The sequence below is a fragment of the Sesamum indicum genome, linkage group LG2 (genome assembly GCF_000512975.1).
Source record: "Sesamum indicum cultivar Zhongzhi No. 13 linkage group LG2, S_indicum_v1.0, whole genome shotgun sequence".
NCBI classification, from domain to species: Eukaryota; Viridiplantae; Streptophyta; class Magnoliopsida; order Lamiales; family Pedaliaceae; genus Sesamum; species Sesamum indicum.
This window is the reverse complement of record NC_026146.1, coordinates 18,075,858-18,090,769: the sequence shown is the minus strand read 5'-3', so window position 1 is coordinate 18,090,769 and position 14,912 is coordinate 18,075,858. Positions and strand designations below refer to the sequence as shown.

Here is a 14,912-nt window from a genome sequence, read left to right as displayed (position 1 = left end):
TACACTCTACCAATGAAAATGTCGATTTACAAAACATAGCTGAGATACACGGAAAAATTGACAATTTTACACCATATACCTGGATTAAATTACAGTTAACCGAAAACAGAATCAGAGCCTAATTTCTAATTGGGTGCGCGATGATTTACATGAGAGAGAGAGAGAACATACTCAGAAGAATTTTAGCTTACAATTAAATATGTAGCATCAGGAAACTGCAAACCCTTCATTACAAACATGCACAATGTCTCCAAGATTACAGCTTATAAGTTCTGCAACCCTAATTACATCACCATCATGCACGACCAACACTTGGTCGGAAGACTTGTACAATAATTACAAGATCAGAGATAACATTAACATGTGAAATTGTTACAAGTGAGGAACCTATTACATGGAAAATACAACAAACAGCTAATATATACTACTGTGTAGTGGATATTCCACTCAAAAGTATTCTTTGAGAATTAAGGTTACTTTTCATATAATTCCTTCCAGGAGCATCGTTCAAAGACTGGTACATGCATGAGGAACACAAAGCAATTGAAAATATGACTAAGGCTTCTTTGCTCGCTACATTGTTTTATGCATTTCAGGATATCCAAGAAAGCACCAATTAATGGTTCTCTGCTCCTGAGTATGATAATTAAAGAAAAAAAATCCCCACGTCAATATTAAGCAGATCATCCAGAGAAGCCATATGAAATTATAATTAGCACATACAATGACAAAAGAGAGGCCATGGTACCCAAAAGAGCATTTCACCATAACAACTCTAGCACTAAACCTTTGCAATGATTAATTAGGACAGCTAACCTACTGAACAACCCATAAACAGTCCTATTTAATGGACTTTTCAACCCCTATCCATGAATTCAAGAAAGAACAATATATTTTACTGTAACATACAGCATGACATAACTTCAGGCACATCAAAGTTTCATTCAATAATATCTAAACTCAAAAGACCTTCAGTGAGTTGCAAGTATCCTAAGTTAGCACTTGGCATGTGATGAAAGTAATACTTCCAGGACAGCTTTCCCTATCACTTATAGCAACAAAATAGACGAGTCTTCTGAATATAAATACATGAAATCAAGAAGAGTGAGAAACAGTTACAAAACAAGGGCCACACCAACACGACTGGACAAAGCGCCAACACAGATTGCAGGGAGGATTCAGTTCCATCTTTTTTTATTTACTTGCTTATTTCAAGAGTTTGGGGGGAAGCTCCAGAATGAGCCAGGACAAAAGCAACTTGCACAAATTTTACATATCATAGCTGTTTAAAAGGTTAGAAACAAGAACCATAAAGCTATAACACAATATTACGCACAGCACATAACTTCATATCTCAGATCAAAGATAGTTAGCAGCTGCAATAAGAGAAAGCTTCACTGCTAAGCAAATCCACAATATATACTACATAAGGTACTGAAGTTTATCACAGAAATATATAGTCTTGCATCAAATAATGTTTGATATGCAAACTTGAGGGAAAGCCAAAGACTGTTCTTCCTGGTAACATCTAGTAAACAATACTTACTTCTTCGAAGTCAGAGGCCACATAGCATGTGAGCCAACATATACAAGACAGAGTTGGCGATCCTTCAGATGATTAAGATCGATAATGCAAATCAGTGAAGGGGACTTTTGGATCCGTACAAGACTCGTTCTGATCACATCACTCAGATGGCATGCGTTTCCTTTTCCCATAATCAGCATCCCTAGATCGAGACCTGTGATCATCTCCAGGCACTGCACGTGATCTGCTACGGGATCTTGAAGATTGTCCTCTATCCCAATCATCATCATAACCCAAGTCACGATCTTTATGGCGATAGTCCCGGTGGCGATCCTTCTCTTCCCTGTATTTGTGGTCCCTATCATACCTGTCCCCATCATGATCTCTCTCTTCCCGATGCCTCTTCTCAGGGTTACTGGACCAATCACGCTCAGAGTTCCTCTCCTTTTCCCGAGAAGCAGCACTGGACCTTACGCCTTTTTCATGACTTGCCTCTCCATAGCCGTATTCAGAAGCATTATCTTCACCACCATAACTAGACTCTCTGGTTCCCCTGCCATGTTCTTCCCCTCCCCATCCACCCAGGTTCATGTCAGGCCACATACCAGAATGAGGACCATCCATCCCTGTCGTCCCCATCATACCCATTCCATTTGGAGCCATTCCTCGACTAAAGAAAGCAGGGTTGACATGAGGAGCCACTCCAGGAAGGCCCATTGAATTAACAGCTGGATATGGAGGAAGCATCCCTGGGAAAGCAGGACCAGAGAAACCAGCATAACCACCCCCTCGACCCATAAATGCTAGGTCAAAACCAGGACCCATCATGCCCTGAGGATGCATCATCCCAGGAGGTCCGCCAAAACCAGGGCCAGCAAGGCCAGCTTGTCCATAGGCTCCTCCACCAGCACCAGGTGCATTTCCAATCATATTCTTGTTCCCCATTCCTCCTCTACCTCTTACAGGTCCAGGACCTGGACCCTTGTTAGGAACTTGGTTCCCTCCTCTTCCCCACCCACCTCGTCCAAAATTCCTTCCTGTATCTCCACTAGGATAATTCGTCCCATTGCCTCTTCCTGCTCCATCATTAATGAGGTTCCTCCCCTGCTGCTGGGATTGACCCTGGGTTTGGGTCTTGTTCATGTAAGAAGAACCCATCTGTTTTATGGTTTGTGGAGTGGCAAATGCCACCACACAAGCTCGCCCATTAAATAGATGACCATGCATACCTTCCTTGCATGCAGCTGCAGCAGCGGGATCATAAAATTCAACTTGGCAATAGCCTTTGGATTTACCACTAGCCCTTTCATCAAAAAATTTGATCTCCTTAACTTTCCCATATTGAATGAGCACACTCTCAAGCTCAGCATCGGTTGTCCACCAATGCAACTCTCCTACAAAGAGCATAGTATTTCCATTTTCTACAGCTGGCCTTATCAGGTATTCATCATCTACTGGACGATTTATATTGACATTTGCACTTGAATTCATCATAGTGGTAGGAATCTGGGGACCACCTTTTGAGCTGCCCATGTTAGGGTTAGGTGATGGTGCAGGCTCACCAACAATTTTTTCTGGCTTGTTCATCCGGTCTGCAGCAGTCTTTTGGGGCATGGACACTGATCCTTGATATCCCAAATGCCCTGGCTGAGAATTATGTACCATTTCAGGGAGCCTTCCCCTTTGAGAAGCATCCACAGTTTGTGCAGGACCTCCTGCAGCTGGGAAAGCAGTCTTCTGCTCAGGAAATTGGACTCCAGTAGGAAGATAATTCCCTTCACTAGTAACTCTCGCATTGGTGACCTCTTGTGGGGCTATTGCTTCTGCTCTAATGCCAGGAACATTACTTTTCGAACCTTGGAATCCACCATTCCCCACACCTGAAGGCATTTGTGCTTCAGACCGCTGCATCTGCAGGAAACCCTCTCCAACATTAACATCATTATAGAGGTCATCATATTCATCCTCTTCACCAATCATTTCCTCCTCCGCAAGTGCGGGAATAGCTCCACCTTGATGATATTGCATCTTTTGACTTCCTGCATATTCCTCATCTCCATAATCTAATTGCTCACCAGTCACCGGATCCATTCAAGCAAGCTGAAGAAATGTATGATTGTCCGCCTGATATAGCATGAAAATTAACAATGAAAAGTAGATTTTAGTAGTAAATGTACATGGAAAAAGCATTTATCTTCATATCTTTAAACAGGATCATATATTTCTCATGAGGAAAAAGGAAAGCAAAATTTAGATGTTCTAAAGATCTCCATTCAGAGTAAGCTCTATTTCTGAATCAAACTAACATTGTTATCTAAACATCAAAGCTCATGCAAAAATAAAGTCCAAACGAGCCATAATATATGCCCATGACATAAATATCACACAAATAGGAAAATATCCAACAACTAAATACAATTCTAAAAGCACGGAAATATTCAACCATAACACCGAGATTGCAAACTCATCAACATAAATTTAAATAGAGAAAGCAAGCAGAACATCAAGAATACAGAGCATGCTACAAAAGAAACACAGAAAAAGGGACTAACAGTAAAAAATAGCTACTACCAAGTTCCAAACCGCAACATTCAACACAAAGCAACCAACTACGAAATTAAACTATAAGCAACTCCAAAAATAAACTACGCATAAAATCAAAGACCCAACTCCGCAAATTAAAATTACTGACACATCCATGCGATAACAACAACTTTTTTCAATTTTCCTACTGAAATTCGATTACTTCATGAAACGATGTCAGAGGAAACGATAAAATGCCTGATTGTGGACGAATGTATGACGATCGGAGGCGGCGTCCCCGTAGCTGAAGTCAAAAGTCAGGACAGGCGAGAGCTGAATTCCTCCCCGGTCTTCTCTATCCAGCAGCTCTTTGTTACTTTATTTGCCCTAGCTTTTCTTAGCTTGTTTTTTCCGGTTTTCAGATTTTTACTCTTTTTTCTGTGAATCTAATCGATTTTTTCACTCTTCATTTATTTGTACTTCCACTTCGGCATTTTCCTACAATAATTTAGTTGGAATTACAAAATATAAATTTTAGAATTAATTACACTTACATCCTTCTAAAGATATGAAATTTTATTTTTTCACTAAAAAAATTACAAACATTTTTAAATATATCACTCAATTAATATTTCTAAATATATTTTTGTACTTTGAAAGGGATAATGTAATATAAGAGAGAGTAAACTTAATATAATTTTATTTTTTCTCTCATAAGTATAAAATTATTATATGAGAATATTAAATGAGGGGTAACATTAATTTATATAATTTTTTTTACTAACATCAGTATTTTTTGTTTAAATTCTAATGAAAGATGATCAAGTATAAATATTAAATTTTTTAATAAAATATAAATATAATTTTGAGACTTCCTTAAAAAAAATATATTTAATATTTTTAGAGGAGTCTAACTGTTATTATTAGTACATTTTAATAACGCAACATGTCCTCATAATTAATGACTTCAAAATGATTTAAAATTCATCTTTTGTCCGTTCTCTCTTTTTCGCTACCCACAATTATTTATTTAATTATTATTATTATATCCCAGAAAAAGTAAGTTGCCGTTGTACATTTTTCCAATTTCTAATTTGATGTATTTATATTATGGGCCGGCCCACCTATTTTGGGCTGGTAGTAAGCCAGCACAGTCGAACTTTTACTGTATGAGATGAGAAGAGGAGTGACTCTGCCTATTCATTGTTCCATCTCCTATGGCTTCTCTTTTGCTAAAATACATACAACAAAATGAAAGGCAATATAAATCTTCAGCATCAGTTCTGCTACTAAAATGACATTACATTGACTACAGAAAACAAATCAATTCATGGCAATACAAAACCGTTCATCCAAAATATACGATCATTGACGAGGTGGTTGAGATGTACAAGTGTATGTACCGATACATGTATTCAACTTATACAATTGATCTTTCTGGCGGGGTATGGTGATCTTGCTGTAACCCTACCCGATTATACAAGAATTATTGTCCAATAAAAGGAATATCCATGTCATATCCAATCTCGACTAGTCCGATGGAAAAACGGTGGGTGGCACCTGCTCCAAATAAATTTTCCCTTTGAAAGAATACAAGAACCTATTGTACATTGCCTACTGCAATCTAACCGGTGACATACATGAAAAACACAAGGGGATGTTGTCTGTATCGTTAAGTTCCCATTCTGACTGGGCTGAAAATTGCCTTTGTAACCACCAATTTTGCTGGTTTTTGTCTCAGTACATTCCCTTAAACACTGGGTTTGTGCGGCATATGCTCGCTCCACATTCCTCATATTCTGCTTTTGTATGGCAAGCCTGCGTGGGGTGAAACATAGATACGGTCAGACTTTCACAGTATCTTCAATGAATTCTATAATAAACAAGATACAGCGCATGTCAAGTATTGAAACGGGTGACAGCATATGCAGAGGATGCCAGCCATATGCGGCAATTCTAATAAAAGTGCCGCTAAACTTTGAGATACAATATAGAGCTTACCGTGAAAAACTCAGGAGTGGATGCAAGTACTGAACCTCCAAACCAAACCGCATATCTTTGGATAGGATGGCTGACAACATTTACTTCCACAGGCTGTGCCTGGAGAAAAAATTAATTTGTAACTTATCATGACAATGGAAGTAACAAAATAGACTAATAGGTCAACCTTTTGTTGTCCCCCAAGCCTAGCATCAGATGCTAGCACTCGAGCATCAACAATCTTTTTTAGATCCCTCTGCAACCTTCTGTGGAAGTCTTTGAACATGGTTGATCCTCCAGATAATACGACATTCTGTATTAGATCAAATGAGTTTTATGCTTAAAATTCTCGGCACCGAAATTCAAAACAGGGACGCACCAGTAAAAAAAAAAACAGGTCTCTGTTAATCATCTAATTCACCTCACCTTATACAAGGCTCTTCTTGTATCTATTGGTGCAGACTGAATACATTTATCAATGACATCGGGCAAAGGGGTTGAAAAATCGCTACTGTAAATTTCAGGGTTGAAGAAGACCTGCAAGGGAAAAGCATAGTGCACCATCCAAATTATTTAATCATCTCATCAGATCATATAGAATTCTTATATTTATTTGCTAATTTGGCACGCTATTGATTAGAAATATGGAAGAGTAAACATGCTACGACAAACTTCAATAGGTCTGTTTCCTTCTTTTAGACTACTAAAACATGCAGAACCAAGCTAAAATTTTGACTCGGCCAAACTGCATTGAACTAATGATGAGCAAATGTAAAAACAATGACAAAAGATCAACCAATGGTTTCAAATAGAATTTTCGGAGAAATGATAAGGATATTTTTCGGCAAATTTTCGAGAAATGAGAAAATGTAGCCTATGCTGCTCGGTGAAGAAAGCTAAAAAACAGTGATTAAAAGCAAACCTCAGGGCCAAGGAACCGTTCATAGCCTACATCGCAAGAATATGGGGCCCCCGTCTTTGGCTTAGTACCTCTCCACTGCTTAATGTATTTTGCTGGCTCTTTGTCATGCTTGTTGAACTCCTGAACTTGTCAAAACATGGACTAGTCAGAAACAAACTTATCATATTCTTGAGATGTAAACAGCAAAATATTAGGAAAGAGGAAAAATATGTTCTTTTCTTTTCTAATAAATATACTGAACCACATTTAAGTGCATGTATCTGCTTTCTTTTGTGTGTTCAAAGAAATTGCAAATACCCGAGACCAAGCACCTAACTTAACCTTGAGGGGATAGATTCCCGGTTCTGAAACCAGCATCTTAAGGCCATACCTTGACAATGTCGGAACAAGTATAGCAATACATTTCCTTTACTTTCCGGGCTACTTCAAAGGAATCCTCAGGTGGAACATGCTCTCCTCTTTCCTACATGAACAAAATAGGAATAATAAAAAAAATAAAAGTAGGACATTGCCAAATAATTAAGATTTCATTCAGTGACCAGCACTTCATCTTATACTAATTTCTGTAAGCAACACTTTCACCACAAAAACAATGACTATTCTATTTTAATCAACTAAACGATACATTCCTCTATGTTCCACAAGACAATCTTCAATAATTTAATTTGGAAAACATAAACTCTCCAAGTCAACAAGGAAATATGGGGCATTTATATGATTTCAAGAAAGCTACTATAAGACATAAAATATAGGTAGCTAAAAGGTTAAAAGAAAATTCTGAATACATTTGTGTGATTTATTATTAGGATGTGTTTCTGCCATCTTAGAGCCAGAGAAACTCATTAACACTGATGAAACCACTTCATCATCATTCATATAGAGGTAAGATAGAACCGAAACGAAGTAACAATTAGAATTCTGGAAAATGTGAGTTGATACAGTAAGATACAATATCTGCATCAAGCAGGGGCTAAGAATGAATATCTATTTCCTCTTCTCCAGGATAGACCAATTCTACTACCAAATACAGAATATTAAAGGATCGTACTCTCATGAGCTGCTGGATGAACCGAGTGACATCTTTCCCTGAAATTGGAATTGACTTAATGCTGCTCCCAATAACATAACCATCTGCAACAGGCACAACATGAGTAGCCCCATCACCCACGTCCACTACAACTCCTGTCATCTCACACTAAGAAAAAGTGTTGACGTGTAAGGAAAACAATAATTGATCAAGCATTTCTGCTATCTGTGGTATAAATTAGATTATTATCTCTGATGTTAATCTTCTTCTATCAGTGCAGTCAGCAATGCCCTTAATCAGTAGTACATCTCAAGCTCCAGAATAGATGGTCGGTTCAATATGTCAATTCAGTATGAAATAAGAATACCAATCTTCCTAATTTAATGATTACTTTTGGTCATACTTGATCAGTTAACAACCAACGTACCAAAAATCATCTCTAGTTATCATCCATTGATATGAAACCTAAAGCAATGGTTCCGTGTAGATAATTCATAAATTATTCAATCTAAGCATTTTGCCATGCCATGATTGTACGAGAGAAAAGACCTCGGCTCCCAGACCAAAGGTTCAGCCAGTAAATTGATCAGGGACTTTTCAATAACTGAAATCAAGATATTCAGTTGATATGCCACAAGTGTGTTGCTACAGGTTCACACAATTCAAAGAATTATTCAATTAGCAATCATTCAATACACCAAATGAACCAAATATTCGTGCAAATTCATGCCAAGTAATAGAATTTCAAGACTCATTCGTATCTATAACCATTTGAATGCAAATTATAAGTTTCAGCACGATGACTCAATTCTTGAAACATTAGATACTAAGAATTCCTTATGACCATTTCAAGATGTCAGGAAAGAGACAACAAAAAAAGTTCATACTCTAAAACTGCCTAGCAGAAGACCAACCTTCGATGTCGTATATCCAGCAGCCAAAGCGAGCACAGGCTGCACCGCAATATAGAGCCCTGGAACATTAAATGTCTCAAACATGATCTCGCCAGTATACTCCCTGCTCTCTGGAGCAGTCAATGGGCTCTCTGTCAACAGAAAGTAGTGATCCTCTGGATCACAACGTAAATAATTAAATATACATTGCTGCCAGAACCTCTCCATTGCATCCCAATTCTCCACCTGGCCATGCTTAATGGGATAGCTCAAATTGTAAGTGCTGCTAGATTTAGATCTAGCCAAGGCCTCTTCTCCTATACAGAAATCTAGATCCGCCATGACTCCTGCGCTATGCTGCGCCAGCCAATTGCTACCCTTCGTAGACCTTGGTCGAGGCTGGTTAACAAATGACTCATTTACTGCAACTACTGTTGGAACTATAAAACAGGGCTCTACATTTCCGGCAAAACCCATTTTCGTGTACCTGAAATTAAACAAACCAAGGACGAGAAAAAAGAATCAACTTCGGCAAAACCCATCTGAAAGTAAGCAAGCCCATGAGGAAAGCTTAGAGAAATCAACAAAGCTTATTCATTGAAGCATTTCATCAAATAGAAAGCGATACAAATAAGAATCGGAAATTTCAACCAAGTACCCAGTGCCATTATCAATGACTACAGCAGGACGAGCGGTGGCAGGGTCCATTAGCTAGAAAGAAGACAATCTGGAGCTGAGATTTTTTAAAGGTTCCAAGGAAAACGGTGATCATGGTCGGTGAAAAACAAACGACGGCGTTTGGTGAGACTGAGTCTGACTTATCAACGCCGGGTTGGTGTACTTGCAAACAAAAGTAGAGAAGAAAGAAGCGTAGATGGGTAAGCTTCTTAACCCGTCCATCTCATCGTTTAAGTCATGAAATCATCAGCAAGTCCCTCGCAGTGTGTATGAATTGATTGCGACGATTTCAGCTCAGGGGCTTCTTTTCTTTTTCTAAAGTCTAAACTAAGCAATGAAACAAGGCAACGGTTTGTGTTGTGTTGGGGTTGAATTGTTCTTTTGTGTGTGTGTTGGGCGGAGTGGGGAAGGGGAATAAAATACAGTGGTTGGTCGGCTCTACCTCTACGGACGACTTGGGAGTTTGGAATTGGATCTGATGTGAGGTGACATAAAGCGAACGGGAGAAAGCAGATCTTCTGCCCTTGATAATAAATGTGGTCTTCTCATTTTTATTTCTTGTATGAGTCAAACTTTCTCATGCACACACACACACACACATATCTCGCCCCACATTTACTTTGAAAAAAATAAAAGAAAGAAATTACAGCGGAGATATAGATAGATTAGATCAGACAGCAATTTTTTAAGAAAATATATATTTAGATTGAATTATAATTATTAATTAGAGTATCATTCCATAATAAAATCTCATTCTGATATATTTTTTCTTCCTAATAAAGATAAAAATAATCGAATTCATAATCGTCTAATTATAAATGATTGAACTAAACGAGTCTTGACCCGTCACGATGCATATCAAACTAAATTATGGTACTATAATTGATTAATATGTACTTTGCATGTGATACCATAATTGTTAAATTTATGGATTAAGAGGATTTTTTGGTATGATAAATTTTTTAATATATGTTTGAAATGTTGTAAAATTGATACGTACTTGAGTCAAGTAGCACTGCAATATCGAAAGATTTTTAATATCACATAAGGACTAATCTGTAAAATGAGTTTAGCAATTCGATACTTAAATCAGTAACTGAAATCTTGAAGTAAAAAAAAATACTTGAGATAACATACTAATAATGGTGAAATGATTAAGATGGAGTGTGTGAACATAAAAATAGAAGTTGAGTTGAGTTTGTGGAGTGCATAAAATGAGAAATAAACGGATATCCTAGATATTTGCCAAAAGTTAAAGTGTAGTGAGTGTGAATAACTTATCTGTTTTTTGTAATATGACCTATATTTATAGAAGAACTTAGAGCAAACTTTGGGAGCTGGTTGGGGCAAGTTGCATATCAATAGAAACCTCCGGATGTCAGCTAGCTGACGGAATTATCCAAACTTGATTTGGACTTAACTTTGAAGGGTTATTAAGATTTGAAAAGTCATTGCCCAGTTAATCTGAAAAGTAGATGATGCAGTTAGTAACTTATTAATTTGGTTGGTCTCGATGATATAAGAAAAGTCAGTTGGAGATTTTTAAGACATCCTCCCCAGTGTCCCATGAGTAAGCCTACTGACAGGGCCTTATTTTCATCAATAATGTCATTTCACCCAAATACTTTAGATTTTTATTTTTAAAATAAAATCAAACATCTTATAAATCATCACTATTGCTCGGTATATTAATTCATCAACAGAGTAGTCACAACTCCACAAATATACCAGACCGACTTTGAATCATTCATCATATATTAGTAGTTTATAAACTTTCATCGCGACAATAAAATATTTTTAATTTAAATCATAATCAATCCTACCTGATTTATGGTCCATCATTATATCCCTATCAGAATGTAAGCCATACTAAAATCTCCTGACAATATATTGGTTTCACAAATTAAAGTAGCAGCACGAATAATTTATTGAGCCACCTTAGTTTTGAATCAGAAACTACGACCAACATGTCTATAGATAGCTATGTCCTTTCCTATGACTGCTTTTGTTCCATAATTGCATTGCTTCACCAGTTTGAATTAAATGCGCAGCCAACTCCATTCCACTAATGTTTAATACTCAATTATCCTTCTACGTTTACGGACTTAATAATATTTACCATTTTAAACTAAACTTCTGAATGCAAGTACTGAAGACTTTCTTTTGCGCCTCTTCCCTTTTTATCTACCTCCCTATCAATAGACTTTGTTCTGTCGGGATAATTGCGATTTTGGTTTTTAAATATATTATTGTTGAATCTATCTACTTCAAATTATACCTCATTCCCCTGAATCCAACTCCAAGAAGTCGGCCCATTGGATAATTCTAATTATTCACAGTTGGCCTTCATTGGCACCTGTTATGTCTGGAGACTTCAACAGATTACAAAAACTTTTGGGTAAATGCAAATTACCCGTTATATTATATGAAACGGGTAAATTAATTTTTTATAAAAAATAGTAAATTATCTTCTTATAAAAAGAAAAAATAGAGCAATTACACCCTTCAAGCGAGTTCATAGAATTCACGCATCTTTTCTTTAATTTTTAATTATGAAAATTATATTTTTAGCCTTTTTTAATAATCATTTGATCTAATTGAATTTAAGATCCAAATTGAACTAGTAAGTCTATGGCTTAAATTTTGATTTATTTCAATGCACGGTTAATATTAAATAAATATATAAATTTAAACAATATAAATTAATATATATATAAAATATAATTATATTATACATATATAGAGAGAGAGAACATCGACGTGTGGGTAGAAGAGGGGTAGGGCAGCGGGGATGGGGGAGGGACCGACAGTGGAGGCAGTGCGGAGAAAGAAGCGGGACGCGGAAGATGAGGAGGGGGAGGGGTTCGGAGGGAGAAAGGGAGGAGGATGCGGCGATGGGGGAGGGGAGGGCTTAGGGAGGCGTTGGTGAGGGGGAAGGGGAGAGGGAAGGCGGTGGTGGTGCCAATGGGAAGGGAAGAGGGAGTGGGAGGATGGCGGTGGTGTGGAGGGGGCGAGGGGGGAAGGGGATGGGCAGTGGTTGGTTTAGGGGGGGGGGGTTTTGCAGGGGGGGGGGGGGTAGGGGGGTGGGGGGTAGGGGGTTTTTTTTTTTGTTTGAAATAAAAATATATACATATATTATTCAAAATATTATATAATTTTTTAATAAATATTTATTTAGATTATAACATTGGGGCTCCTAGGGATGGTGGCAAAGGGGTCAGATTGTGGATCCAATTTATAGACCATTTACAAATGAAGGAGTGAAGCTATTTCCTTAGGTTTTAAATTTAGGATTATAAAAATCTAAACTTCTAAGGATAGCAATTACATAATATGATTGAAAATCTGAAATTGGAATAGTACCTAGATCCCTAATAATTTACTGAAATTAACAAACTTTGGGTAAAAGAAGAAGTAATGAGATGGGGATTGACACTTGGTGGGAAGAAATTGAGGTAGAGAAATTAATTTAGTGGAAATCCTAATGATCATATTCAATTTGGTTGTTAAACTTGGAGTAAGAGTATCCAATGCTAAATCAATAATTATCAATAATTGAGACCAAATCAATTTTTGAGCTTCCCAAAACACCCCTCCCATTCACCACTCAACTTTCACAAAATCGAAAATGCTCACCGACCAGCAAGCCCAATTATGTATTTTCATCTCCCCATTTCATAATTACCAGACACCATTTTCCCCCTTCCCACCCAACGGACACCTCTCCACCCCCACCCCCCACAGCAAAATTCCAAGCACTACCTTTGCAATCGCACCACCACCGCGCAAGTTAGCTGTCCCCGCAATCATTATGCCTTACTGAACCCCAAACCCATGCATTTATGTGCTTCTCTCTCTGCTTAACCTACGCCCCCCCACCCCCACCCCCTACTGACACCACTCCATTAATGGATCTGCAACTCTTCATTTACTTATACGCACATTGTTCTGTATCTATACCTGATCTTTGTATATAGTTATGCATCATATATGCTAGCATTTTTTCACTTTGTGCCTCTGTATATGTTCTCTTTTTCTCACTCTACTGTAAATCGTATATGTGATATTTTGAGAATTCTCGCCCAGTCGATCTCCGATCGGGTAGGATCTCCGTGTATTTCGAGATCGCTGAGCTGATTCTTGCGCTGTCGCTGAACAAAGAATGAATCCGCTCTGCTGCATTGCTCCGGTGTCAGCGGAGAAAGATCGAGCTGTGGTGAAGCCACAAACACTAAGTCAAGAGCTTGAGTTCGACAAGGATTGTGGTAATGTTGCTGAGAGTAATGATAAAAATGTGATTCTCAGGCCGGTGAGTTTTAACTCTAGGAGTAGTTTGTCGACCAAGGGCGGTGGTGGAGGAGGTGATTTGCAAGCGGAGAAATGCGTGGAGAGTGATGAAGTAAAGAGTGTGGTTGGGATTTTGTACAAATGGGTGAATTATGGGAAGGGCTGGAGGGAGAGGTGGTTTGTGTTGGAAGATGGGGTTCTCTCGTATTACAAGGTGCATGGACCGGATAAAATTGTCTTCTCTTGCAGGGAGAAGGGTGTGAGGGTGATTGGGGAGGATAGTTGGAAGTATATGAGGAAAGGCAGTACTGGTAATGGGAGTAGAAATGGTTTTAGGGGAAATGGGTTCGGGTCGGGGAAGCAGTGGAAGCCGTTTGGGGAGATACACTTGAAGGTTAGTTGAGTTCCTTTGGTTGGATTAAAAATTGGATTTATATAGTTAATCATTTTGTTACTTAGTATGCCTTATTCAAGATTTAGCTTTGATTAATTATTATGAAGGGGGAATAGGCATTGAACACCAAACAATATATTTCACAGGTCTCTTCTCTCCGCGCCAGCAAGTCGGATGACAAAAGGCTATCCATATTCACAGGAACGAAAACTCTCCACTTGCATTGCCAATCCAAAGAGGACAGAGCTTCATGGATTGAGGCCCTCCTGGTTGCTAAAGATAAATTCCCTAGATTATTGACAAGCAATGAGTTGGCACCTTCTGAAGAATTTGTTGTTTCAACGGAGAAGCTGCGATCACGGTTAATGCAGGAAGGCATTAGTGAAATTGTAGTTAAAGATTGTGAGTCTATAATGCTAGGTGAAGTTGCTTTGATGCAGAATCACTTGAAGACTCTTCAGCTCAAACACATCTTGCTCCTGGACACATTAAGAAGACTGGAGGTTCATACTTCACCCTTTGCTTCTGAAGGCATTTTGTTCAGATAGAAGGGATTATCCTTCAAGTATTTGTTACTAAGCTTAAGAGATTACTATGATCTGCATGTGATTGATGCACCTCCTAGACTTTGATGATCAATTTTAATTTGTCTGAACATGCACTCAGTAGCGCTTTGTAGTTCA

General features: G+C 38.1%; 3 protein-coding genes across 4 annotated transcripts in view; 1 reads left to right on the top strand and 2 right to left on the bottom strand.

Moving 5' to 3' along the window:
* Positions 203-4,500, bottom strand: LOC105156664 (cleavage and polyadenylation specificity factor subunit 6). Of its 2 annotated transcripts, XR_847368.2 has the most exons (3): positions 4,307-4,500; positions 1,547-3,649; positions 203-633 (listed from the first exon to the last, which is right to left on the bottom strand). XR_847368.2 is itself a non-coding variant. In XM_011072865.2 (2 exons), exon 2 carries the CDS (start codon positions 3,614-3,616, stop codon positions 1,685-1,687), a length of 1,932 nt encoding a protein of 643 aa, XP_011071167.1. In that variant the 5' UTR covers positions 3,617-3,649; positions 4,307-4,500; the 3' UTR covers positions 1,329-1,684. The 2 variants fall into 2 exon arrangements, 1 of the variants encoding a protein (XP_011071167.1); XM_011072865.2 differs by lacking the exon at positions 203-633 and having other exon boundaries at positions 1,329-3,649.
* On the bottom strand, positions 5,336-10,056 carry LOC105156663 (actin-related protein 3). The gene is made up of 9 exons (XM_011072864.2): positions 9,529-10,056; positions 8,892-9,357; positions 7,999-8,145; positions 7,321-7,413; positions 6,951-7,070; positions 6,455-6,565; positions 6,216-6,341; positions 6,050-6,148; positions 5,336-5,866 (listed from the first exon to the last, which is right to left on the bottom strand). Exons 1-9 carry the CDS (start codon positions 9,576-9,578, stop codon positions 5,786-5,788), a joined length of 1,293 nt encoding a protein of 430 aa, XP_011071166.1. The 5' UTR covers positions 9,579-10,056; the 3' UTR covers positions 5,336-5,785.
* The window catches only part of LOC105156662 (oxysterol-binding protein-related protein 1D), a 5,374-nt gene continuing 3,728 nt past the window's right edge, over positions 13,267-14,912 (top strand). Inside the window, exons 1-2 of the mRNA XM_011072863.2 lie at positions 13,267-14,229; positions 14,376-14,732. Coding sequence (XP_011071165.1) covers positions 13,711-14,229; positions 14,376-14,732 — 876 coding nt within the window. The 5' untranslated portion in view covers positions 13,267-13,710. The remainder of the gene's footprint in view (positions 14,230-14,375; positions 14,733-14,912) is intronic.

Excerpts from the sequence above, each read along its gene's own strand:
- LOC105156664 (XM_011072865.2), bottom strand. The coding sequence starts at position 3,616 with ATGGATCCGGTGACTGGTGAGCAATTAGATTATGGAGATGAGGAATAT.
- LOC105156663 (XM_011072864.2), bottom strand. The coding sequence starts at position 9,578 with ATGGACCCTGCCACCGCTCGTCCTGCTGTAGTCATTGATAATGGCACT. Across the intron at positions 8,146-8,891 it reads CTGGATATACGACATCGAAG|TGTGAGATGACAGGAGTTGT; the intron begins GTTGGTCTTCTG and ends ACTTTTTCTTAG. Across the intron at positions 7,071-7,320 it reads CTTGTTCCGACATTGTCAAG|GAGTTCAACAAGCATGACAA; the intron begins GTATGGCCTTAA and ends TGACAAGTTCAG.